The 27,084-nt window shown below is 40.8% G+C and overlaps 1 protein-coding gene across 1 annotated transcript in view; it reads left to right on the plus strand.

Annotated features, from left to right (window-relative positions):
* The first annotated feature begins 469 nt into the window (after positions 1-469).
* The window catches only part of HGSNAT (heparan-alpha-glucosaminide N-acetyltransferase), a 45,118-nt gene continuing 18,503 nt past the window's right edge, over positions 470-27,084 (plus strand). Inside the window, exons 1-8 of the mRNA XM_011957099.1 lie at positions 470-512; positions 1,381-1,496; positions 12,141-12,277; positions 12,489-12,610; positions 15,008-15,077; positions 22,621-22,690; positions 24,023-24,132; positions 25,743-25,819. Coding sequence (XP_011812489.1) covers positions 470-512; positions 1,381-1,496; positions 12,141-12,277; positions 12,489-12,610; positions 15,008-15,077; positions 22,621-22,690; positions 24,023-24,132; positions 25,743-25,819 — 745 coding nt within the window. The remainder of the gene's footprint in view (positions 513-1,380; positions 1,497-12,140; positions 12,278-12,488; positions 12,611-15,007; positions 15,078-22,620; positions 22,691-24,022; positions 24,133-25,742; positions 25,820-27,084) is intronic.

Here is a 27,084-nt window from a genome sequence, read left to right on the forward strand (position 1 = left end):
GTTGAAATGAACCACTTTGCTTTGACTTTGACAAGAGCAGTTCACTGTATTTTTCCTACCAAATTGGCACACATGATTTTAGAATGTATGTCATCTTTCTGTCATCCTCAGAACATCATCTAGTGAACTGGTGAGCTGTGTGATGAGTGAATCCAGGAGCAGTGAGTTTCTCTGCCCTTCAGACTGAGGCTTGTCTTTTTTTTTTTTGAGACGGAGTCTCGCTCTGTCGCCCAGGCTGGAGTGCAGTGGCCAGATCTCAGCTCACTGCAAGCTCCGCCTCCCGGATTTTACACTATTCTCCTGCCTCAGCCTCCTGAGTAGCTGGGACTACAGGCGCCCACCACCTCGCCCGGCTAGAGGCTTGTCTTAAAACTGTCTCCTTACCCCTCTCCGATCTGCCATGGAAATTAGGAGATTCCAAATTCCAAAACAAAGTGATAGAAAGCAGCACTTCTTAAACTTTCGGGGCATGTGCACCCCACCCCTGGGCCTTGCTAACCTGTCTGACTCAAGTGAGTTCTGCATTTCTAACAAGCTGCCTGGCTATAGTCCCAGCTGAGTAACATGGTAGGGAAGAAAGCTTGAATTTTAGAGTCGTACAAATTGGGTTCATATCAGTGATTTCATTGAAAAACCGTGACCACAGACAGTTAGGTAATTTTTTTTTTTTTGAGACAGAGTCTCGCTCTGTTGCCCAGGCTGGAGCGTGGTGGCCGGATCTCAGCTCACTGCAAGCTCCGCCTCCCAGGTTTACGCCATTCTCCTGCCTCAGCCTCCCGAGTAGCTGGGACTACAGGCGCTGCCACCACGCCCGGCTAGTTTTTTCTATTTTTTATTAGAGACGGGGTTTCACCGTGTTAACCAGGATGGTCTCGATCTCCTGACCTCGTGATCTGCCCGTCTCGGCCTCCCAAAGTGCTGGGATTACAAGCTTGAGCCACCGCTCCCGGCCTAGTTAGGTAATTCTTGAGAGGCTTAATTTATTCATCTGTAAAGGGGGGGAAATACCTAGCTCATGAGATTGTCATTATTGTGGGGAAACTACTAAATTCAGTACATGTCACATCTTAGCACTTGATGAATATAAGTTCCTCACATGATCCTTTGATGCACTAGATGTGAGTGGTGTTGACTGAATCCTCTTTTGTAATAGAGACATCTGTGCAAAAGGAGACCTGCGTGTGTGTGCACATGCATGCACGCACATATATCTGCACATACACAAAGTAATGTGTGGGAGACCACAGAAATCCCAGAGTGTAGGCTTTTGAGAAGCACTACTGGAAGCAACTGTTCACATGAATGTACTTTGTCTCTATCTCATCTTTCGGGTGCCTTCCTTTTTTTTTTTTTTTTTTAACTTTTCCTAATTTTTACCAGACTTAGACAAAAAAAGGCATGTAGAGCTGAAGATGGATCAGGCTTTGCTACTCATCCATAATGAACTTCTTGGGGCCAACTTGACTGTCTACTGGAAATCTGAATGCTGTTATCACGTATGTATCATTTCACACTCAGTTCTGTTTGCTTTGGGGCTTGTTTGATATGATCCTTAATGCTTTCATATCTAAAGCCCTTCACAAGTTAATTTCAGTTTTGCAGCTAAGGAAACAAAGAAGCTATATAAAGAATCAGAAGAAATACAGTCAGAGGAGGATGCCTAGGAATGCATAGCATCCATTTTTATCTTTTCATCTTCCCATCCTTTAAAAAACCAGTTCTCAGGGATGAACAACCTTGATAGACTATGTTTTATTTTCCTCCTCTCTAGTGCAAAACCCTCTTGCTGGACCACAGAAGGAAGGAGTGGGACACCAGGGTGTTCTCCAGGGGCCAGCAGAGTGGGCAGCCAGCAGGGAGGTGCAAGTTGAGGGAGTGGCAGTTATTCTGGGGGCCGCCCTGCCTCCCTGATGATAACAAATCCATTTTCTCTAAAGGTTTTACTCCTATTCTAGACCTTGTTGCTTTTAAGGACAAGGCTATTCTTTTATGTAAAATAAAATACTCTACTATGTAACCATAAAAAAAAGAATGAAATCATGTTCTTTGCAGCAACAAGAATGCAGTTGGAGGCCAATATCCTAAGTGAATTAACACAGGAACAGAAAGCCAAATACTGTATGTTCTCAATTCTAAGAGGAGCTAAGCATTGGGTACTCATGAACATAAAGGTGGGAACAGGAGACACTAGGGACTATTTGAGCTGCAGTACCCAAGCAGTACTGAAAAACTTGGGTACTACAGCCGAATAGTACCTATATGCCTGAAAAACTACCTACTGGATACTGTGTTCACCACCTGGGAGACAGGATCATTCATGTCCCAAACTGTAGTATCATGCAATATACCCATGTAACAAAACTGCACATGTGCCCCTGAATCTAAAATAAAAATTGAAATGATAAAATGTTTTTACTGGGTACAGTGGCTCATGCCCGTAATTCCAGCACTTTGGGAGACTGAGGCGGGTGGATCACCTGAGGTCTAATCCCAGGTACGTGGCAGGCTGAGGCAGGAGAATCACTTGAACCCGGGAGGTGGAGGTTGCAGTGAGCTGAGATCGCACCGTTGCACTCCAACCTGGGCAACAAAAGCAAAACTCTGTCTCAAAAAAAAAAAAAATTTATTGCCAAATTGAGAGCTTTATTATACTTGCCATCAGAGGATGAATTTTAATTTATATTCAGTGACTGTTTACTATAAATGCTTTAAAAAACAAATGTAAAATCTCCAGTGTGGGCACCAGCTGAAAAGATGATGGAGCAATAGGTGATACCTTCTCTATTTGAATAAACCTACTGAAAGCTCTGTAAAGTAATATGAAACAAGAAAAAATCTATTAAGAAAAAGTAGCTTAAGACAAAGAAAAAATTTATTGGCCCACAAGAAGAACCTAAAAGAATCTTGAAAATAATCAACAATAGCTGAAATTAAAAAGTGACGGGAATCAGATACTTCAGTGAATGGGCAAAATGTCTTCTAAAAAGACTTAATAAGGGTCTAAAATCCACAGAAAAACAAGTTGAGCAGGGAAAAGACTGTTGTCAAGGTGTTAGGTGTAGGGCAAGTAAGACCGTTATTAGAATAAAACAAATAGGGTCACTGGAGTACAACAATGATGCTATGGACAAATTAAATAATTAAAAAAGAGGCCGGGCGCCACCGTAATCCCAGCACTTTGGGAGGCCAAGGAGGGTGGATCACCTGAGGTCTGGAGTTCAAGACCAGCCTGGCCAACATGATGAAACCCCATCTCTATTAAAAAATACAAAAAATTAGCCGGGCATGGTAGCAGGTGCCTGTAATCCCAGCTACTTGGGAGGCTGAGGCTGGAGAATCACTTGAACCTGGTGGGGGCGGAGGTTGCAGTGAGCTGAGATCGTGCCATTGCACTCCAACCTGGGCAACAAGAGTGAAACTCCATCTCAAGAAAAAAAAAAGAAAGAATTAAAAAACAGGAAAACAGACCATGCACGGTGGCTCACTCTTATAATCCTAGCACTTTGGGAGGCCTAGGTGGGCAGATCATGAGGTCAGGAGTTTGAGACCAGCCTGGCCAGCATGGTGAAATCCCATCTCTACTAAAAATACAAAAATTAGCTGGGCACAGTGGTGTGTGCCTGTAATCCCAGCTACTTGGGAGGCTGAAGCAGGAGAATCGTTTAACCCCGGGAAGCAGAGGTGGCAGTGAGCTGAGATTGAGCCACTGCACTCCAGCCTGGGCGTCAGGGTGAGACTCTGTCTCAAAATAAATAAATAAACAAACAAGCAAACAAAGAATTAACTACATGAAACTGTTTTAAGAAAAATATTGCTAATTTATTTAAAAGAATGGAGATAATTATGTCAGGAAAATGTATAAAGAAGTGACACAGGGTTTGTATTTAATCATAGTAGTAGAAAATATCCCATTATAGTAAAAAAGATTTTAGCTTGGAAACTGGAAAGACACTTATGACCCTTTTAAGATTAACCAGAGACTGATAACATTTGTCTAGATATAAACTTTGAACATAAATTTTGAACTTTAATGATAATTTGAAAAATTTTAAGCAGATGTAGGTTTTAGGAAACACAAGCATGTAAAAAAATGCAAATGATAATAACTTTGTATATTCGGTATACCAGATAATAAAAACCTGGGGCTGATGGAAGGATATCTTTAAGATATTTAAGGTGAAGATATGCCCAAGAGATCAGTTACTAGCTGAGTTGAAGAATTTCCTGTTCTATTTCCTTCTTTATCTTACTTCCTTAAAGTAGAAAGACCTTTTATTTTATTTATTTATTTATTTTAAGATGGAGTCTTGCTCTGTCGCCCAGGCTGGATGGCAGTGGCACGATCTTGGCTCATGGCAACCTCCACCTCCCGGGTTCAAGTGATTCTCCTGCCTCAGCCCCCGAAGTAGCTGGGATTACAGGCGTCTGTCACCGCGCCTGATAATTTTGTATTTTTAGTAGAGACAGGGTTTCGCCGTTTTGGCCAGGCTGGTCCTGAACTCCTGACCTTGTGATCTGCCTGCCTTGGCCTCCCAAAGTGCTGGGATTACCGACGTGAGCCACCGTGCCTGGCTGGCATTTAGTTTTTATAAGTAAGATGTTCTCAGTATGGTAAACAGTTAATGTTTCTGTATCTTTAAAATATTACTAAAAAAAGAAGACTGAGCCATGTGAGGTAGTTCACACTTGTAATCCCAGCACTTTGGGAGGCCAAGGCGAGATGATCATTTGAGGTAGGAGTTTGGGACCAGCTTGGGCAACAAAGTAAGATCTCATCTCTTAAAAAAAAAAAAAAAAAGGAAAAAGAAACAAGACTGTACAATGTGGAAAATACGTAAAAAAGAGAAGATATTGTGAATATTTAAAATTGCTTTTGAAAAGAGGAGAGCTATACATACATACATTGGTAAATAAAGTATTAAAAACTAAAATATATTATTGCACTCATAAAGAGTACAATGAAAACTTGTACTTTTTGATGAAGTAGATGTTAGAATAAAAGGGGCTAGTTAAGCATTTGCATAAATAGTAAATACTAATACTAAAATATGAACACCCTAAATAAAAAGGCACCAAATTTATGTGGGTCCCCAAAGTACATCAGAAATAATAGTAGCAGCTAATAATACAAAGCAAAGTCGTAGTAGAGACAAATGATAAGATACTCTTTTTTTTTTTTTTTTGAGGCGGAGTCTCGCTCTGTCGACCGGACTGGAGTGCAGTGGCCTGATCTCAGCTCACTGCAAGCTCCGCCTCCCGGGTTTACGCCATTCTCCTGCCTCAGCCTCCCGAGTAGCTGGGACTACAGGCGCCCGCCACCTCGCCCGGCTAGTTTTTGTATTTTTAGTAGAGACGGGGTTTCACCGTGTTAGCCAGGATGGTCTCGATCTCCTGACCTCGTGATCCGCCCATCTCGGCCTCCCAAAGTGCTGGGATTACAGGCTTGAGCCACCGCGCCCGGCCGATAAGATACTCTTATCAGGGCAAACATTTGAAGGTTTCATCATAGAGCTGGTGAACTGAGCTGAACAATGTCAGGGAGTGAGGTGGTTAAGAGCTTGGATTCTGCAGTCCGAGTGTCTGGTTTGAATCCCACCACTGTCACTTGTGTTACTTTGGGTATGGGAGTTCTTACCTTCTCTCTGCTTCTCTTCCCCTGTGAAGCTGGAAAAATAATGGAACCTGCCCCTCAGCTCCCTGGGAGCATTTCTTGACTGAGTGCCTGTAAGCTGAAGCAGAGCAAGACCTCTCCATGTGTCAGTATTACTGGCAATAGACATAAGTAACATATGTGGCAGAAATTAAATGAAAAAAGTAGATAAATTCAAATTCAAAAATTCCTGTATATATTTGTTTCACAAAACACTCATCCTATGTTAAGTCAAAAGAGACTGAATAAATTTTAAAAAGCAGGGATTATATATATATTCTACCTCATACCTCTGCACAACAAAGAAACAAACTAATAAGGGTTATAATATGAATATGAGCATTTCTTAGAAAATCTTTAAATCAGGCCAAAGCAATTCCTGTGAGAAAACGCATGTAAGTGTTCATAATAATAAAGATGATGGTAATAGAAATCGCAGCTACTGTTTTCCTGAGGACTTGTTCAGTGTTTTAGGTCTGTCTCATTTAACTTACAACATTCCAATGGAGAGATTCTATGCAGGAGAGAGGATTTGCTGGAGATACTGAAATTAAGAAAAATAAAGTGACTTTTTTTGGGTTACCTAGCTGTTAGGTGGCAGAGCTACAATTCACCCCTGCTTGTAGTTTTGGAGGTTGGTCTTTATGTTAATCAGAAAGAAAAGGGGAGGCTGGACGCAGTAGTTCATACCTGTAATCCCAGCACTTTGGGAGGCCCAGGTGGACAGATCACTTGAAGGTTAGGAGTTTGAGACCAGCCTGACTAACATGGTGAAACCCCATCTCTACCAAAAATACAGAAATTAGCTGGGCATGGTGGTGGGCGCTTGTAGTCCCAGTTACTTGGGAGGCTGAGGCAGGAGAATCATTTGAACCTGGGAAGCGGAGGTTGTAGTGAGCTGAGAGCACACCACTGCACTCCAGCCTGGATGACAGAGTGAGAGTCCGTCTCAAAAAAGAAAAGGGGAAATGCAAAGCTATTCAGTAGGGATCTCAAGATTTTTGAAAGCAAACAGTGTAATCTTCCAAACAAAAAGGAAAAGAAGGAATAATATTAATAAATACATAAGCTAGAAAATGAGAGCCGAATCGAAATAAGAACAAGCTGAGAAATGATTTTTTTTGTTTTTGAGGCAGAGTCTTGCTCTGTAGCCCAGGTTGGAGTGCAGTGGTGTATAATCACGACTCACTGCACTCTCAAACTCCTGGGCTCAAGAAATCCTGCTTCAGCCTCCCAAGTAGCTAGGACTATAGGCATGGGCCATGACACTTAGCTAATTTTTTATTTAAAAATCTTTTGTGGAGACAGGGTCTTGCTGTGTTGCTCAAACTGATTTGGAACTCCTGGCCTCAAGTGATTCTCCTGTCTCGGCCTCCCAAAGTGCTAGAATTACAGGCATGAACTACAGATCTGTCTGAAAATGATACATTTTAATGAGAAAAATACAGGTTAAATGGAGAGATAGCCAATAAGCATTGATATCAAGACTAAACAGGAAAAATGACAGTGTTTCCCAAGTTAATTCATATACTTAACACAATTGCTTTTAATATGTAAATAGAATCCGTTATGTAGTCTATGTAAATAATTTCAAAATTCATATGGGAAAGTAAATGAGTCAGAGGATCAAAAGATGGCCCAAATTGGTCCAAGTATTGTGGGCTATTGTTAAGCTGATTTGACATTGTCTCCCCCAACAATCATGCTTGACTAGCTTAAAAGAAAAAAAAAAATGGCCCAAAAGGAGATTGGGCAATGTGGAGACTTGCTGTATTAGGTAAGATATATTGTGAGGCCATAATTGTTTATGTAGCCAAAAAAGAGAAATGAAGACTAACAGACCAATGTAAGTGTGAGAAGCAGAATCTAATTTATGTAAGAACCTAGAGTATTATAACTAAGACCATGGGGAAAGGAATTTAAAATTACTGTATACTATGTATCAAGTACTCCAAGAGGATTCCAGTTAAAACATAAATGCACAAACTGAGAAAAATTTTAAAAGGCAGAATAGATTTTTAAAAAGTTTTATTTTTTTAATTGACACAATAATTGTACATATTTATGGGGTACAGTATCTCGAACTGCTGAGCTCAAGTGATCCCCCTGCCTCATCCTCCCAGAGTGCTAGGATTACAGGTGTGAGCCACCACACCCAGCCAATGTACATGTTGGGTAATATCAAGTTAGGGTAGTTAACATTTCCATCACCAAAACACTTGTCATTTCTTTGTGGTGAGATGGTTCAAAATCATCTCTTCATCTATTTTGCAATATACATTACATTATTGTTAACTGTAGTCACCCTACTGTGCCATATGTCACCAGAACTGATCCCATTCTAACTGTGACTTTACACCTGTTGACCAACCTCCCCATCTCCTCTTCCCTACTAACCTCTATTTACCTTCTACTTCTGTGAGGTCACATTTTTAGCTTTTGCATACAAATGAGATCATGTGGTATTTGTCTTTCTGTGTCTGGCTTATTTCACTTAACATAATGTCCATTAGGCTTATCCATGTTGCTGCAAATGAGAGGATTTTATTCTTTTTTTATAGCTGAATAGTATTCCTCTGTGAATATATAGCACATTTCTTTGTCCATTCATCAGTTGATGGATAGTTAGGTTGATTCCATTTCTTAGCTATTATGGATAGTGCTGTAGTAAACATGGGAGTACAAATATCTCTTTGACAAACTGATTTTCTTTCTTTTGGATCTATATCCAGTAGTGAGATTGTTGGATGATGTGGTAGTTCTATTTTAATTTTTAGGAACCTTCATATTGTTTCCCATAATGGCTGTACTAATTTACATTCCCAACAACAGTGTGTAAGAGTACCCCTTTCTCCACATCCTTGCCAGCATGTGTTGTTTTTTGTCTTTTTGATTGTACCCAATCTAAATAACTGAGTTGAGGTGATATCTTATTGTGGTTTTGATTTACATTTCCCTGATTATTAGTGATGTGCATTTTTCATATACCTGTTGGGATTTTTGTATCTTCTTTTTTCCCCCTGATATATATATATATATAGTTATATATGTCTTTTGAGAAATACCTACTTTGATTTATTGTCCATTTAAAAAATGAGATTTTTTTTGCTATTGAGGTATTTGAGTTCCTTATCTATTCTGTCAGGTGAGTAGTGTGTGAATATTTTCTCCCATTCTATAGCTTGTTTCTTCATTCTGTGGATTGCTTCTTTCACTGTGCAGAGGCTTTTTTACTTGAATCCCATTTGTCTAGATTTGCTTTTGTTACCTATGCACCAATGTCATGCAGTGTTTCCCCTATGTTTACTTATAGTAGTTTCATAGTTGCAGGTCTTACATTTAAGCTTTTAATCCATTTTGAGTTGGTTTGTGAAAGATATGAGAGATAGGGGTCTGGTTTCTTTCTTCTACATGTAAATATCCAGTTTCCCAGCACCATTTATTGAAGAGACTGTCCTTTCCTCAATGTGTACCCTTTTGTTTTTTTTTTTTTGGAGATGGAGTTTTGCTCTTTTTGCCCAGGCTGGAGTGCAATGGTGCAATCTCCGCTTACTGCTTACTGCAGCCTCCACCTTCTGGGTTCAAGGGATTCTCCTGCCTCAGCCTCCTGAGTAGCTGGGATCACAGACACCCACCACCATGCCTGGCTAATTTTGTATTTTTAGTAGAGATGGAGTTTTACCACGTTGGCCAGGCTGGTCTCGAATTCCTGACCTCAGGTGATTTGCCAGCCTTGGCCTCCTAAAGTGCTGGGGTTACAGGCGTGAGCCACTGTGCCTGGCCATCTACTTTTTTGATGTAGGCATTTATTGCCATAAACTTCCCTCTTAGAACCGGTTTTGCTGTATTTCATAGGTTTTGGAATGTTGTGTTTCCATTTTCATATGGAAGCAACATTTTTAGTTTTAAATTTCTTTTTACATTTTCTCAAGAAAATTTTAAATTTCTTTTTAAATTTTTTCTTTTCTGAGATGGAGTCTTGCTCTTTCACCCAGGCTGGAGAGAAGTGGCGTCATCTCAACTCACTGCAACCTCCACTCCCTGGATTCAAGTGATTCTCCTGCCTCAGCCTCCCAAGCAACTGGGATTATAGGTGCCCACCACCATGCCTAGCTAATTAAAAAAATTTTTTCGTTGACCCCTTGGTTATTCAGGAATATGTTGTTTAATTTTCATGGATTTGTACAGTTTCCAAAGTTCCTCCTCTTACTGATTTTTAGTTTTATTCCATTGTGGTCAGAAAAGATAATTGATATGATTTTGATTTTTAAAATTTGTTTAGACTTGTTTGCTCCCTTTAGGTCTATTAATAATTGCTTTATATATTTAGTTGTTCTAATGTTGGGTGCATGTATATTTATAACTGTTACATCTTCCTGCTGTATTGATCATTTTATAATATGGCCTTTTATTTAATGGCCTTCTTTTTCTCTTTTTACAGTTTTTGGCTTAAAGTCTATGTCTTTCGTATTAGTACAGCTACTCTTGCCCTTTTTTTGTTTCCGTTTGCATAGAATACCTTTTTCCACCCCTTTTCTTTGAGTCTGTGTGTTCTTACAATTGAAGGGAGTCTCTTGTAGGCAGCATATGGTTGGGTCTTTTTTTTTTTAAATCCATTCAGCTATTCTATGCCAGCAGAATACATTTTTGAATTAATGAAGCAATGGAAGAAATAACAAGCCAGATTAGTATGGCTATATTAAAAATTTTAAATTTATAATTGAAAACATAATATAGCAGGATGAGACAGAAAGCATTAGAATGGAGAAATATTTGAGAGGTTTAAAAGTTTAATATTATAGTATATGAGGACATATTTCTAAGATTATGTCAAGGGAACTTAGTATGTAAACAATGGTTCACACCATAGGAAACAAAATAACAAAATTATTGAATTATTTAATTTATGATCATTTTAAAATATAATCAATGCTATGATATAAATAGTAACTGAACAAAAAATGATTTTAAAATCCTAGTAAAGCTGGTGAGAAACAAATATATTGCTTTAATTAGATTTATTTAACTAATATTTGGTCATTTGTAACGGACCTATTAAAATGACAATTTTTTTTTTTTTTGAGACGGAGTACGGAGTCTCGCTCTGTTGCCCAGGCTGGAGTGCAGTGGCGCGATCTCAGTTCACTGCAAGCTCTGCCTCCTGGGTTCACACCATTCTCCTGCCTCAGCCTCCTGAGTAGCTGGGACTACAGGCACCCGCCACCACGCCCGGCTAATTTTTTGTATTTTTAGTAGAGATGGGGTTTCACCGTGGTCTCCATCTCCTGACCTTGTGATCCACCTGTATCGGCCTCCCAAAGTGCTGGGATTACAGGTGTGAGCCACCGCACCCAGCCTAAAATGACTATTTTTTATCCAGTAATCTTACCCTTAGAAATTTACCTTAGATAAATAATTGAAAAGAATAAGAACTTTGGCCAGGCGTGGTGGCTCATGCCTGTAATCCCAGCACTTTGGGAGGCTGAGGCAGGTGCATTGCCTGAGTTCAGGAGTTTGAGATGAGCCTGGGCAACATGGCAAAACCCCCATCTCCACCAAAAAGTACAAAAAGTTAGCTGGGCATAGTGATGCATGCCTGTGGTCCCAGCTACTTGGGAGGCTAAGGTGGGAGAATTGCTTGAGCCTGGGAGGTGAAGGTTGCAGTGAGCTGAGATCATGCCACTGGACTCCAACCTGGGTGACAGAGTGAGACCCTATCTCAAAACAAAAACAAAACAAAACAAAAAAGTAATAATAACCTGATATGTAGGTCTTTTAAAACACATAATTTATATGGCGAAAACAATAAATAGATTTAAAAGGCTTTGAAGCCAGCCTAAATACTCAAAAGTATTTGATGGGCTATAGTACATATATTAAGTTACAAATATGCAAATTAGATAAAATCATGGAAACAATATTAAAACAACAGAATGCAAGACTTAATGTATGCTCTACTTATTAATTTTTGAAGTTTACCTGTGAAGATTGTACAATTCCATAGTGACACAGTGATTTTTTTCTTTTTTTTGAGACGGAGTCTTGCTCTGTTGCCAGGCTAGAGTGCAGTGGTGCGATCTCGGCTCACTGCAACCTCCAACTCCCTGGTTCAAGCAATTCTCCTGCCTCAGCCTCCCGAGTAGCTGGGATTACAGGCATGTGCCACCATGTCCAGCTAATTTTTGTATTTTTTAGTAGAGACAGAGTTTCACTATGTTGGCCAGGGTGGTCTTGATTTCCTTGACCTCCTGATCCACCTGCTTTGGCCTCCCCAAAGTGCTGGGGTTACAGACGTGAGCCACGGCACCCAGTCCAGTCATTGTTTTAATACAAAATAGTAGATAAATTTAAAGTATTGAAATTTAGAGGTTTTTTTACATGTATGAAGGAAAAGTCATGCCAGGATCTCCAGTTGGATATTTATGTCCTCCAACAATCAACAGATGTTGAAAAACCCCTGGCGGTTGACCTGTTGTGCTTTTATTTACAGTGCTTGTTTCAAGTGCTGGTAAACGTTCCTCAGAGTCCAAAAGCGGGGAAGCCTAGCGTTGCAGCCGCCTCTGTCAGCACCCAGCACAGATCTATCCTGCAGCTGAACGACACCTTGGAAGAGAAAGAAGTTTGTAGGTTTGTGCCTACTTTGTTGTGATCTAAGTGAAGTCTGAATTTTTTCTTTTTCTATTTTGGATTTAGCTTTTTTTCTCTTTACAATATTTTTCTTTATCTTTTCTGATCTCTACCCAGGAACATGTATTATTCTGCCTTCATGACATTAGCAAAATCTAACTGCTTATTTTCTAATTTAACCATTTGTGTTAATTTTACCTAATCTTTGTAGACTGGAATACAGATTTGGAGAATTTGGAAACTATTCTCTCTTGGTAAAGAACATCCATAATGGAGTTAGTGAAATTGCCTGTGACCTGGTTGTGAACGAGGATCCAGTTGATAGTAACCTTCGTACGTATATGTTCTCTGCTGATTTTCACATTTGCATTTTCAGAGGTTTCAGTTTTTGAGTACTGTTCGTAAAGCAAAGCAGTCCGTGACACTTTCTGTAATTGAAAACCTAAATCTTAGATCATTGATGAGCATCTCTCCCCTGCAAAAAGTCCACATAAATTATAGGTTATTTATCCCACTTAGTTATGGTATATTTATAATATGTTTATTGTATTATTTGTATATAATAATAAAATTGTGTGACATTAAAAAATTATTTATTGGCCTGGCATGGTGGCTCATGCTTGTAATCCCAGCACTTTGGGAGGCCAAGGCAGGCAGCTCACTCAAGCTCACAAGTTTGAGACGAGCCTGGGTGACGTGGTGAAACCCCATCTCTATAAAAAATACAAAAATTAGCTGGGCCTGGTGGTGCATGCCTGTAGTCCCAGCTACTTGGGAGGCTGAGGTGGGAGGATGACTTGATCCTGGGAGGTGGAGGTTGCAATGAGTCAAGATTGTACCACTGCACTCTAGCCTGGGTGACAGAGCCAGACCTTGTCTCAAAAAAAAAATTATATAATAGATCAATGTATTCTCATAGTTTTTAGTTTAATTATGAAGCATTAATAAGCCAAAAAAGTTACTGCAGTGGAAAGAAACTAGCAATAGGATAATCGACTGTCAAATGTCTCTCCTTGTTTTAGGAGCGAGGGTATAGTGTTTCCTGTATGTCTGCCGCTGACAGTCCAGAGGTCCTCTTAGGTTAAGGAGGGACCGCTCATTGTCTAATAACCCCAATGAAGAAAATCTGCCATTCGGAGCTCCCCATTAGGTAACAATGTATGTGCTGCCTTTCAAAAGGCAGTAACAAATCCCTGCGGCATGAACAAGTGCTGTTCACAGGGAAGCTATTAAAGACTGTGAGGTTATATCAAAAGAATGCAGGTACCAATATGAAAGGGCCAATGTAGGACAATTTAAGCATTAAGAAGAGTAATATATGTAATTGAAGAAAAATAATGAATGTATAAAAACCATGAGGTCATATGAAACTAAAATGAGCAAGGCCTGCCTTCCCAAACAAAACAAAAACAATGCTTTGTCTTTATAGGTAATCAGAGCACCTGATGTTAACTAAGGTGATTTAAAACTCAGTTGAAAGGAGAGATTTAAGCATTTATTTTGCCCGTTTTTAACTGTAATTCAGGGTAACAGAATAGTCCCTGTTGAGGGAAAATTCTGTGGAGAAGAATTCCAGGTAATAAATACAGCAAAAGGGCAGGATATATTGCAACCCCTAATGAAGTAAGCGATTCAGGCATATACCATATGAGTGGATGAAACCACAAAGTGAAGAGGAATTTTTACCAGCTGAACACATCCACCAGTCATGGGGCAACTGCAGCAGGTGCACTTTCAGTGTTGGCCAGGAAGTTATTGTTAATTTCATATGACATTGTGGTTATATAACAAAAGGCCCTTTTCAAAGATATTTTTAGTTTTGAAATAGTTTTAGATTTGTAGAAGTGTTGCAAAAAGAGTTCCCAAATATCCCTCACCTAGCTTCCCCTGAACTGTAAAATCACAGCATAATTATCCCACATACAATTACCGAAACCAGGAACTTAACATTCTTCTTAACATTGAACTTAATATTGATACAGTACTGATCGGGATTATTTTAATTTCTCTAAATGTTCTTTTCAATATCCTTCTCCAGTGCTGAATTTGATGTAGGATCCCACACTGCATTTAGCTTTCAGATCTCCTTCATCTCCTCTAGTCTAGGACAGTTCCTCAGTCTTTCTTTGTCTTTCATGACCTTGATGGTTTGAAGGGTAATGTCTGGTTATTTTGTCAATTGTCCTTGATTTGGATTTGCTTGATGTTTGGTGTTTTCTCGTGAATAGGTGGAGGTTTTGCATTTTTTAGTGGAATATGGCAAAAGCGAGCCTGGGTCCTTCTCAGTGCCTTGTGTCAGAAGGCGTACAGTGTCAGGTTGTCTTTACAAGGGCTTCAGAGACACATCCTGAAGTATGTAGGAATGAAATAACATGATGTCTTAGATTCTTAAAGAAATAGCTTAGCCAGAAAAAGCAGGACAAGGGGGTGAGTGGGTAGTTATAGATGAAGCAACAGGGACAATATCTTGACAATTCTAGGATCTGGGTGATGGGTTATATATAGGTTGATGGTACCATTCTTTGTGTTTTTGTTTATGTTGGACACTTTTTGTAATGACAGTTATCACTCCCTTCACGGTGAGCATTCTCAATTATTTATAGGAAATTCAGCATGAGAATATAGGCTTCCCTCATTGGTTTTCATTTATAGATTAAATGTAATGATGTGATGTCTTTGATGTTCATGATGACCTTTTTGGGAGCTAATGTGTTTTCTTCTCTTTTTTAGCTGTGAGCATTGCATTCCTTATTGGTCTTGCTGTCATCATTGTGATATCCTTTCTGAGGCTCTTGTTGAGGTAAGATATTTGGGGAGGATGCCACTGGAAAGGCAGAGCATAGAAATAACACATTCAGAAGGCGCAGCTGTCACCTTCAAGCGGCCATCATTCTTTGATGATATGAACATTTCTGTGTCCCCTATGTTCAACCAGTGCTAGGCTTCAGGGACTCATGTAGACTAAGACGTGGTCTCTGACTTTAGGGAAGTGATAATAAAGGTGATTATGGATTTTTGCCTTCTGTCCTCCCACATGGGTGAAGAGGAAGAAAATGCTTGAGAAATCATTATTTCCTAAAGCATCTGGCTTTTTAGTGAGCAGAAGTGGCTCGTGACAATTTTAGGAGGAGGTTGCTGCACTGGACTCCCCTCCCCCTCTCTGGCCCTGAGGCGCCTTCTAGTCCAGTTGCCCAACCTCTGCCAGCCCAGGCATCTGGTGGGACAGATGTGTGCCTGGTGGCTGTTCCTCTGGACCTCGCGTGGACTCCCTGTCCCTTGGTTAGTTTGTTAGCCAACATGGAGAAGGGACTGGTCCTGCTCTGCATGGTCAACAGTGATTCTGGTAAGAGTGAATTAGTAGACTAGAAAAAGAAAGTAAAATGGATTTTAGTTAACTTTCAAAGGAAAGTTTTTTTCATGTTTTAAAAAGAATAAGAGTGAATTTTCTCATGCTTATCTTGTTACGGTCTCAAGAAGAACCACAAGATTTTAGAATTAGAAGAATGAAAACCTAACCTCTAAGTTGACTCATGTGGGAAACCCTGAAGCTTTGGGGAATTTCTGTACTGTGATACTCTAGCTTTGTACATCTTAGAAATAGTATAATTCTATGTATGAGGACCCCGACTGTGTATAGGGTAAAAGAACCACTTGTTACCCAGAAGCCAGTGTGTAACCTAACTGTTTTTTAGGGATAGAGGAAGATTCTAGCAATGGAGTTTCATTTCTTTGAGTTAAGGTATTATCTCATCAACCTTTTGATAAAATGCGAATGCTATTTCAGTGTATCAGGATGCTTTTCACATGAATGGATCTATTATGGATTTTTTTTTTTTTTTTTTGAGACAGAGCCTCACTCTTGTCATCCAGGCTGGAGTGCAGTGGTGCCATTATGGCTCACTGCAGCCTCGACTCCCTGGGCTCAGGTGCTTCTCCCACCTTAGCCTCCTAAGTAATGGGGAGTACAGGCATGCATCACTATGCCCAGCTAATGGTTTTTGTTTTTGTTTTTGTTTTGCATTTTTAGTGGAGATAGGGTCTTGCTATGTTGCCTAGGCTGGTCCTGAACTCCTGGACTCAAGTGTTACATCTGTCTCTGACCCCCAGAGTGCAGGGATTATAGGCATGAGTCACCACACCTGGTCATGTTACATGACTTTTTGAAGTAATTGATAGCTAGGCGAGGTGCGGTGGTTCATGCCTGTAGTCCCAGCACTTTGGGAGGCCAAGGAAGGTGGATCACTTGAGGCCAGGAGTTTGAGACCAGCCTGGTCAACATGATAAAACCCCATCTCTACTAAAAATACAAAAAGTAGCTAAGTGTGGTGATGGGTGCCTGTAGTCCCACCTACTCGGGAGGCTGAGGTACAAAAATTGCTTGAACCTGGGAGACGGAGGTTGCAGTGATCTGAGATTGTGCCACTGTACTCCAGCTGGGGAGTCTCAAGAAAAAAAAAAGTAATTGATAGCTGAGATCAAGCATTTTCAAAGGGAAGAAATTCCACCTTGCCCCATGTGGAACTGAAACTACTCAGCACATGATGCTGCCCTTCCAGCCTGCGGGCAGAATACTCTTCTTGATAAAGCAGGAGTCCCTTATTCCTCGCCCCCTGGTTTTCCAACACAACCAGGGAGGTTCAGATGACTGTGAGCCAAAAAACAACCAGAAAAAGTCAAGAGAATAAAGAGCTCCCCTTCTTTTCACTTAGGCAACAGGCATGAACAAGAAAATTAAGTATTTTTGTTTCATTTTAAAAACTCTTAACTTTTCCCTTTCACCCTTCTTTATTTTTTTTATGATTATTATTTTTTGAGATGGAGTCTCACTGTTGCCCAGGCTGGAGTGCAGTGGCGCGATCTCTGCTCACTGCAACCTCTGCCTCTGTGTTTCAAGAAATTCTCTGCCTCAGCCTCCCGAATAGCTGGGATTACAGGCGCGTGCCACCACACTCAGCTAATCTTTTTGTTTGTATTTTTAGTAGAGATGAGTTTTCAGCATCTTGGCCAAGCTGGTCTTGAACTCCTGACCTCCTGATCTACCTGCCTCGGCCTCCCAAAGTGCTGGGATTATAGTTATGAGCCACCATGCCTGGCCACACTTCTTTAGATGTGTCTGTTTTAACATTTTGCATGTGATGGTGATGTTATCCATGTTGAATAAACTAGAAATGAGAGTTGAGTTGTGAGGGAAAAAGAGTAATTGCAAATGTATGCCTTGGATGTATGGATTATGTTTGGATACTGAATCGAACCACTGAACTGTAAAAACATGTATGAGACAGGGAAACTGAACTGGCTATGTGACGATATTAAGGAATTACTGCTAACATTTAAAAATGTGATAAGGGTATTGTGGTTATGTTTAGATATAAAAATAGTCCGTATCTATTAAAGATACATACTGAAGTATTTATGCCTGAAATTATATGACGTCTAGGATTTTCTGAAAAACAATCTAAGGCAGGAATGAGGGACAGTGGGTGAGAGGACAGATGAAGTAAGACTGGCCATGTGTAGGTACTTGTGGAAGCTGGATGATGGAGATCCATTATTCAGGCAAACCCTTTGCTACTGTGCTTTGCTTTATTGCACTTCACAGATGTTGCATGTTTTACAAATGAAAGGTTCGTGGCAACCCTGCATTCAGCAATTCTTTTTTTTTTTTTTCTGAGACATGGTCTCATTCTGTCTCCCAAGTTGGAGGGCAGTGGTGCCATCACAGCTCACTGCAGCCTTGACCTCCCACACTGCAGCCTTTTTGATTTAAAGTGAGAGACATGCAGCCGGGCATGGTGGCTCATTCCTGTAATCCCAGCACTTTGAGTGGCCAAGGCTGTCAGATCGCTTGAGCTCAGGAGTTCGAGACCAGCCTGGCCAACATGGTGAAATCCCATCTCTACTAAAAATAGAAAAATTAGCTGGGTGTGGTGGTGCACGCCTGTAATCCCAGGTACTTGGGAGGCTGAGGCATGAGAATTGCTTGAACCCAGGAAGTTGAGGTTTGCAGTGAGCTGAGATTGCGCCACTGTGCTCCAGCCTGGGTGACAGAGTGAGACTCCATGTCAAACAATAAAAAAGTGAGAGACGTGCAACTCTTTCTTTTACTCACTTAGAAGCCATTGTAGGGTAATTAATTGGCCTAATTTCAATATTGTTGTATCTGAACGAATAGAGAGGCCCAAAGAGATGGAGGGAGATGGGGAAACAGTCAGAACATACTCAACACTTACTGACCTTATTGACCTCCCAGGTGCAAGCAATCCTTCCACCTCAGCCTCCCAAGTAGCTGAGACTAGAGGCATGTACCACCACTATAATTTCTTTTTTTTTTTTAGTAGACATGAGGTTCTCACTGTGTTGCCCAGGCTTGCATTGAGTAACTCTGTTGGCACCATTTTTCCGACAGCATGTGCTCACTTCTTGTCTTTACATTACATTTTGGTAATCATTATAATATTTCAAACTTTTTCATTAATATTATATCTGTTATGGTAATCTGTGATCAATGATCTTTGATGTTCCTATTGTAATAGTTTTGGGATGCCATCAACCCCACCTATATAAGATGGTGAACTTAATTGGTAAGTGTTGAGTGTATTCTGACTGCTCCACGCACTGACTGTTCCCCCATTTCTCTCCCTCTCTTTGGGCTTCTCTATTCTTTCAGAAACAACAGTATTGAAATTAGGCTAATTAATTACCCTACAATGGCTTCTAAGTGTTTGAGTAAAAGAAAGAGTTGCGTGTCTCTCATTTTAAATCAAAAGCTGGAAATGATTAAGCTTAGTGAGAAAGGTATATGGAGAGCCATGACAGGCTGAAAGCTGGGCCTGTTGTACCAAACAGTTAGCCAAGTTGTGAGAGTTATTGAAGAAAATTAAATGTGCTACTCCAGGGAACACACAAATGATAAGAAAGTGAAACAGGCTGGGCTTAGTGGCTCATACCTGTAATCCCAGCATGTTGGGAGGCTGAGACCAGACGATTGCTTGAAGTCAGGAGTTTGAGATCAGCCTGACCAACATGGCAAAATCCCATCTCTACTAAAAATACAAAAGTTAGCTGGGCATGATGGTGTGCGCCTGTAGTCCCAGCTCCTCTGGAGGCTGAGGCCAGAGAATCGCTTGAACCCGGGAGTCGGAGGTTGCAGTGAACTGAGATTGCTCCACTGTTCTGTAGCCTGGGCAAAGGAGCTAGACTCTGTATCAAATAAATAAATAAATAGAAAAAAAAAGGAAAATGAAACAGCCTTACTGCTGATATGGAGAAAGTTTGAGTGGTCTCGATAGAGGATCAGACTATTCCCTTAAGCCAAAGCCTAATCGAGAGCAAGGCCCTAGCTCTTTTCAGTTCTGTGGAGACTAAGAGAAGTGAGGAATCTGCCGAAGAAAAGTTGTAAACTAGCAGAGGTTGGTTCAGGAGGTTTAAGGAAGGAAGCCGTCTTCATAACATAAAAATGCAAGGTGAAGCGGCAAGTGCTGATGGAGAAGCTGCAGGAAATTATCCAGAAGATCCAGCTGAGATCATTGATGAAAGTGGCTACACTAACAACACAGTTTCAATGCAGATCAAACAGCCTTCTGTTGGAAGAAGATGCCATCTAGGACTTTTAAAAGTCAGGAAGGAGAATTCAGAGCTTCACAAGATAGGCTGACTCTCTTGTTAGGAGCTAATGCAACTAGTGACTTTAAGTTGAAGCCAATGCTCATTTACCCATTCTGGAAATCCTAGGGCACAAGAATTGTACTAAGTCTCCTCTGCCTGTGCTTAATAAATGGAACAGCAAAGCCTGGATGACAGCACATCTGTTTACAGCATGGCTTACTGACTATTTTAAGCCCACTGTCGAGACCTACTGGTTCAGAAAAAAATATTTCTTTCAAAATATTATTGGTCATTGACAATGCAGCAAGTCCAGTGGAAATGTACAGGCAGATGAATGTTGTTTTCATGCCTGCTAACACAATATCCATTCTGCAGCCCATGGATCAAGGAGTAATTTTGATTTTCGAGTCTTACTATTTAAAAATAGGTTTTATAAAGCTATATAGCTGCCATAGATAGTGATTCCTCCAATGAATCTGGGCAAAGTCCATTGAAAACCTTCTGGAAAGGATTCACCATTGTAGATGCCATTAAGAAATTTGTGATTCATGGGAGGAAGTAAAATTATCAACATTAACAGGAGTTTGGAGGAAGTTGATTCCAGCCTTCATGGATGACTCGGGGGTTTAAGACTTCAGTGGAGGAAATAACTGCAGATGTGGTGGAAATAAAGAAAACTAGAATTAGAAGTGAAGCCTGAAGATGTGACTGAATTGCTGCAATCTCATGACAATACTTGATCAGATGAGGAGATGCTTCTTATAGATGCGCAGAGGAAGTGGTTTCTGAAGATGGGATCTATTCCTGGTAACCATGTTGTGAACATTGTTGAGATAACAACAAAGGATTTAGAATATCACGTAAATGTAGTTGATAGAGCAGAGGCAGAGTTTGAGAGAATTGACTCTAATTTTGAAAGAAGGTCTAACTGTGGGTAAGATTCTATCAAACAGCATTGCATGCTACAGAGAAATCTGTGAAAGGAAAAGTTAATGTGGCAAACTGTATTGTCTTGATTGCGGAAATTGCCACAGCCACCTCAACCTTTGGCAGCCACCACCCTGACCACTCAGCAACCATCAACATGGAGGTCAGATCCTCTATCAGCAAAAAGATTAGGACTTGCTGAAGGCTCAAATAATCATTAACTGTTTATTAGAAATGCATTTTTAAATTAAGGTATGTAAACTGTCTTTTTGTGCATAATGGTATTGCACACTTAATAGACTATAATATAGTGTAATATATAGCTTTTATGTACACTGCATCACAGAAAATTTATGTGAGTCACTGTATTGTGATATTGGCCTTATTGTGGTGGTGTGGGACCAAGCCTACAGTGTCTCGAGCTATGCCTGTACTGGTTTTTCTGCTTCTGTATATGCTTGAACTGTTCATGACCAAAAAATAAAAGGGGAAAAAATCCTATGCACTGAATAATTTGTTTATGCCAGGGTAGGGTATACTTTTCAAATGATTTTTTTTGCAGGTAGAAATCTCATTTTTAAGAAAAAGCAGTTAATATATTTATCTTTTGTTAGTCATGTGAATCAATTTAATGTCATCTGGATTTCTTTTTTTTGTGGAGACAGAGTCGCGCTGTGTTGCCCAGGCTGGAGTGCAGTGGTGCCATCTTGGCTCACTCCACGTTCCGCCTCCCGGGTTCCTGCCATTCTCCTAACTCAGCCTCCCAAGTAGCTGGGACTACATGTGCCCGCCACCACACCTGGCTAATTTTTTTGTATTTTTAGTAGAGATGGGGTTTCACCCTGTTAGCCAGGATGATCTTGATCTCCTGACCTCGTGATCTGCCCATCTCGGCCTCCCAAAGTGCTGGGATTACAGGCATGAGCCCCTGCCCGGCCTGGATTTCTTTTTGAATTAAAGCAACCATATTAAAAAAGAACCCAGTACATTAACTATTTGAATAGGTTTTTGCTTTTTGTATTTAATAGTTTATCTTTTTTTTTTTTTTTTTTTGAGACAGTGTCTCACTCTGTCACCCAGGCTGGAGTCCAGTGATGTGATCTTGGCTCACTTCAACCTCCCTCCACTTCCTGGGTTCAAGCGATTCTCCTGCCTCAGCCTCCTGAGTAGCTGGGATTACAGGCGTGTACCACCATGCCCGGCTAATTTTTGTATTTTTAGTAGAGACACGGTTTCACCATGTTGGCTAGGCTGGTCTTGAACTCCTGACCTCAAGTGATCCACCCACCTTGGCCCCCCAAAATGCTGGGATTATAGGCATGAGCCACCATGCCTGGCCTAATAGTTTATATCTTCATCTTCATGTTTCTTTGTGTGGGCAGAGCCCACATTCTTTTACTTTCATGGCTCCATCACATCCTATCACACAGCTGTCATAGTCTGTGTTTAGTCATCCTTGTTTTGAGTAAATTTGGTCGTTTCCAACTTTTTGCTATTTTAATTTTAATAGTATTATTAGTGAGAATCCCAGCCATGGGAAACAGTTATCTCATTTACCTTCTCAAGTCTTTAATGAAAGCTCTGTCATCATTCCTGTTTTATTGATGAGGAAACTATGCTGTCAGGGTTGAGCATTTATAAGTAGAGCCGCTGAAAACTGTGATTTCTATTTTTATATTGTTAAAAAATATTTAGAATGTTTAATTAGTAATATAGAATATGAGCTTTAATTTTATTTCAATATAATATCCGATCATTTAAAAAATTCTGCCAATGAAAATAAAATAATTGAGCCTTTTATTTATTTTCAGTTTGGATGACTTTAACAGTTGGATTTCTAAAGCCATAAGTTCTCGAGAAACTGATCGCCTCATCAATTCTGTAAGTTATGAGATGCATAGTGTGTTGCCCAGGTGGTTTTCTGAACTTGGAATTTATAGTTTCCTATTTAATCATTATTGTCCAGTTTTCTATTTATATTGAGGAAGGCCAGGTTATAGGTCCTGTATTCCTAATAGAGAGCAGCCCTCTCTTCAGCTGCTGGGAAGGGCTCCATCCCTTCTCTTGCTTCAGTGACGTTGGAACATTCTGCTCTATCTGGATACCGGAGGTAGAGATATTTTTCACTCTGCAGGCAGCATTGTTGAATCAGTCTAGTTAAGTAGAGAGTGTCAAGGTTAAAACAGCAATAAGAGACAACAATATTGAATCTATGAATGCTGATGGCCTCCTCTGATGATTTAAATATGTCATTAAATTTTTGTTAATAAATTCAGGCTCATTTATGGAGATGTTGGCTTCTGTGCTTGTGCTAGATGTACTTATGGACTAGTTTTTTTGGTACCATTTATCAACGTGGCCACTGGCAAACTCAGTAAAAGGCAGGAAAAGCTGATAGAGTAGAAAACCAGACCTCTAGATGGGATCTTTACAAAAGGAAATCCAAGTATTGTTTAGAAAAACTTTTTTATTTTTTGAGACCGGATTTTACTCTATTGCCCAGGCTGGAGTGCAGTGCCGCGGTCTCAGCTCACTGCAGCCTCAACCTTCTGGGCTCTTTCTACCTCAGCCTCCCAAGTAGCTGGGACTACAGGTGTGTGCCACCACACCTGGCTAATTTTTATATTTTTTGTAGAGACAGGGTTTCACCATGTTGCTCAGGCTGGTCTCAAACTCTTGGGCTCAAGAAATTTGCCCTCCTCTGCCTCCCAAAGTGCTGAAATCATAGGTGTGAGCCACTGCGCCTGCAGAAAAACTATTTTTTAGCTTTCTACACTATTTTTAGATGTCTACTATATCACATTCTTTCCTAAAGAAATAAAAAAATGATGCTGGTTGCGGTGGCTCACGCCTGTAATCCCAGCACTTTGGGAGGCTGAAGTGGGCAGATCATGAGGTCAGGAGTTTGAGACCAGCCTGACCAACATGATGAAACCCCATCTCTACTAAAAATACAAAAATTAGCTGGACGTGGTGGTGCATGCCTGTAATTCCAGCTACACAGGAGGCTGAGGCAGGAGAATCGCTTGACCCCGGGAGATGAAGGTTGCCGTGAGCCAAGATCATGCCATTGCACTCCAGGCTGGGCAACAAAGTGAGACTCTGTCTCAAAAAAACAAAACAAAACAAAACAAAAAATAAATCAAAAAATGACAAAATGAAATTTACTCCTTAGCATTATGAATTGTCATCTTTCTCTCTTTTTTTCTGAAGGAGCTGGGATCTCCCAGCAGGACAGACCCTCTAGATGGTGATGTCCAGCCAGCAGTGTGGCATCTGTCTGCCCCGCCGCCCCGCCTCCGCAGCGTGGACACCTTCAGAGGGTATGTGGGCATCCCTATAGCACAGTGGGTGCAGGTAGTCACAGGACTACATAATTATACCTACACACACTTTTAGCTTTTAAGGACTTTTACATATCTTTTACTTTCTAGGCTAGGAAGGATTTCTCGGATGTAAAAGTAAAGTCTGCAGCCTCTCCAGTCTGGAAGACCATCGTGATCCTCAGTGTCTGTGTTGACAGAGGAGTAGTGGATGAGGCTAGAGCCAGTGTCCACTTGGATATGCTGTCTGCTGAGTGAAGCGCATTTTTATTTGGGCAAGTGGCTGTTACTTGGGGCTACAGACTGTACCTCATGTCCAGTCAGTAGCTTGACGGCTCAGAAGATGCACTAGTCTAGTGAGGAGACACCAGCATGTGGCAGAGGGAGGGCTGATCCTGTGCTGCTAGCAGAGCGACTCGAGTATCAGGCCCTCATGCTAGCAAACCCATAGCCCTGGGAGAAGAACAAAGGCCAGGACTGAAATCTGAAAATAAAGTTTAAAAACTGTATAGCTAAGAATAAATATACAGGTATCAACTCTTTTATTTCTACATACTGAAGCCTTCTGAACTCTAGTGACAACCCTATAACTTTGCCCCAGTCGCACCAGAGCCCTGAGTGCCCTGGCAGGTAGATTGGAAGCAGGTAGTAAGAACAATATGATCATAATGAAACTTGCTAACAATTTTGGAGTTCTCATAATGTGCCAGTCACTGTTCTAAGTCGCCTTCATTTATTTAATATCTTAGTAATCCTATGAGATATATACTTTTAAATGCCCAATTCACATTAAAAGGAAAAGAAATTGTGCTGCCAAGTGAAGCAACTTGCCCAAGGTCACTCAGGTACCAAATAGGAAAGCCAGGGTTTGATTGCAGGCACTTGGGTTACAGAGTCTCCCAAATTAGCCTGTTGACACCTAAGGTCAGCACCCTCAGCCTTCTGCACAGTTAGCCTCAAACAGTAGCACATCTGGGATCTATTACTCTGTCTTTCAGATTTCCATTGCTACTTTTTGAGATAAGATAGTCACAGATAGACAGGAACTAACATTTATTAAGTGTCTAAAATATGCTGGGCACTGGTTAGCTGCTGTAAAATAAGTCATTCTCCTTAAAAGTAACATGTGGTTAGGGTACTTTCTTTTACAGATGAGCACACTGTTTACTGATGAGAACCTTGCCCAGGGTCTTATGGCTAATGACAGAAAAGGATCCAAGATTGGAATTCTAAGCTTGCTGACTCAGCTGGCTGTGTGCCTCCTACTAGAGTTCTTTAACCTGAGACATCTAAATAATTAGCTCAAAATTGAGTTATTGGAAATATTTTGCTATATTTTCAAGTTACATAGTTTAAGACAGCAGTATAAACTTTGGTTAAGACATCATGTTAGCAATGTTGGCAATGAAGAACTGTAGTGCATGGTCCTAATTGCAATGATTAGAAAATAATCGCTTCTTGGCCTTGATGTCTCATCTTGTGTAATAAAATGCTCAGTAGAATTACATTGTTGCATGATTGCACCTTGTGAGTATAAATGTGTCTTCAGTTCAGCCCTTCCTTTTCACATAGCAAACCCTGAAAGGCTTCTCTTTGTTGGCTTCTTCTAGGATTGCTCTCATATTCATGGTCTTTGTCAATTATGGAGGAGGAAAATATTGGTACTTCAAACACGCAAGCTGGAATGGTAAGATATTTCCTAAAAGTAATGTTGCTTACATACATCCTTCACAGAGCTTCAGGGTAGGAGAATCACTCAGCATTCTCCCCAGAAACTCCGAAAATGAGCCCCAGCAGCCTCTTCTGAGCCACTGAACTCCTGCTCTCTAGGGAGACCTGTAGATGATGATTCTGTGAGCCCTTTAGTTTTGTTCTTCCTTTTGTGTGCTGTGGATCTGTAAAGCTTCACTGTAATAACAGACTCTAGAAGTTTCTGCTGTGGGACTGAGGGACTCTGCAGAATATGTTATGGATTTGGTTGTAAATGATCATGGTCATATTCTAGATATACCTTTTATTACAGCCACAATGCTCTTGGGGGCTCTGTCTTCTAGGACTTACGGTCTTTTTTGACATGGTGTTGAACTAGGATTGGTCTGAGTTGTGGTGAATAATAGCTGTAAGTCTGGCTTGGTAGTTGCTTTAAGAATGGTCTAGTGCAGCTGGGTGCGGTGGCTCACGCCTGTAATCCCAGCACTTTGGGAGGCCGAGGAGGGCGGATCACGAGGTCAGGAGATCAAGACCATCCTGGCTAACACGGTGAAACCCCGTCTCTACTAAAAATACAAAAAATTAGCCCAGTGTGGTGGCAGGCGCCTGTAGTCCCAGCTACTCAGGAGGCTGAGGCAGGAGAATGGCGTGAACCTGGGAGGCGGAGCTTGCACTGAGCTGAGATCGCGCCACTACACTCCAGCCTGGGCCACAGAGCAAGACTCCGTCTCAAAAAAAAAGAATGGATTAGTGCTTCTTAAAGATAACAAACCTGTCTACATATTTCTAGTTCGGTTCTCCTGTGTCTAGTTATGTTCATAGGAAGTGTCCTAGCCAGACCCAGTGCTTGGTTGCAGAGTTTCAAGGAAGAGTTTGTGAGTTTACTTTCTTTTTTTTAAGGCAGAGTCTTGCTTTGTAGCCCAGGCTAGATTGCAGTGGTGTGATAACAGCCGACCACAGCCTCAACCTCCTGGGCTCAAGCAATCCTACCACCTGAGCCTCCTGAGTAGCTGGGACTACAGGTGTGCGCCACCATACCTGGCTAGTTTTTTAAAACAATTTTTAGTAGAGATGGTGTCTCTTTCTGTCGCCCAGGCTGCTCTCAGACTTCTGGGCTCAAGCGATCCTCCCACCTCATCCTCGCAAAGTGCTGGGATTACAGGTGTGAGCCACACCACACCTGACCTATGAGTTTACTTACTTTCTTTCTCTTTTCTTTTTTGTTTGAGATGGAGTTTTACT

Source organism: Colobus angolensis, unplaced genomic scaffold (assembly GCF_000951035.1).
Source record: "Colobus angolensis palliatus isolate OR3802 unplaced genomic scaffold, Cang.pa_1.0 Scaffold433, whole genome shotgun sequence".
NCBI lineage: Eukaryota > Metazoa > Chordata > Mammalia > Primates > Cercopithecidae > Colobus > Colobus angolensis.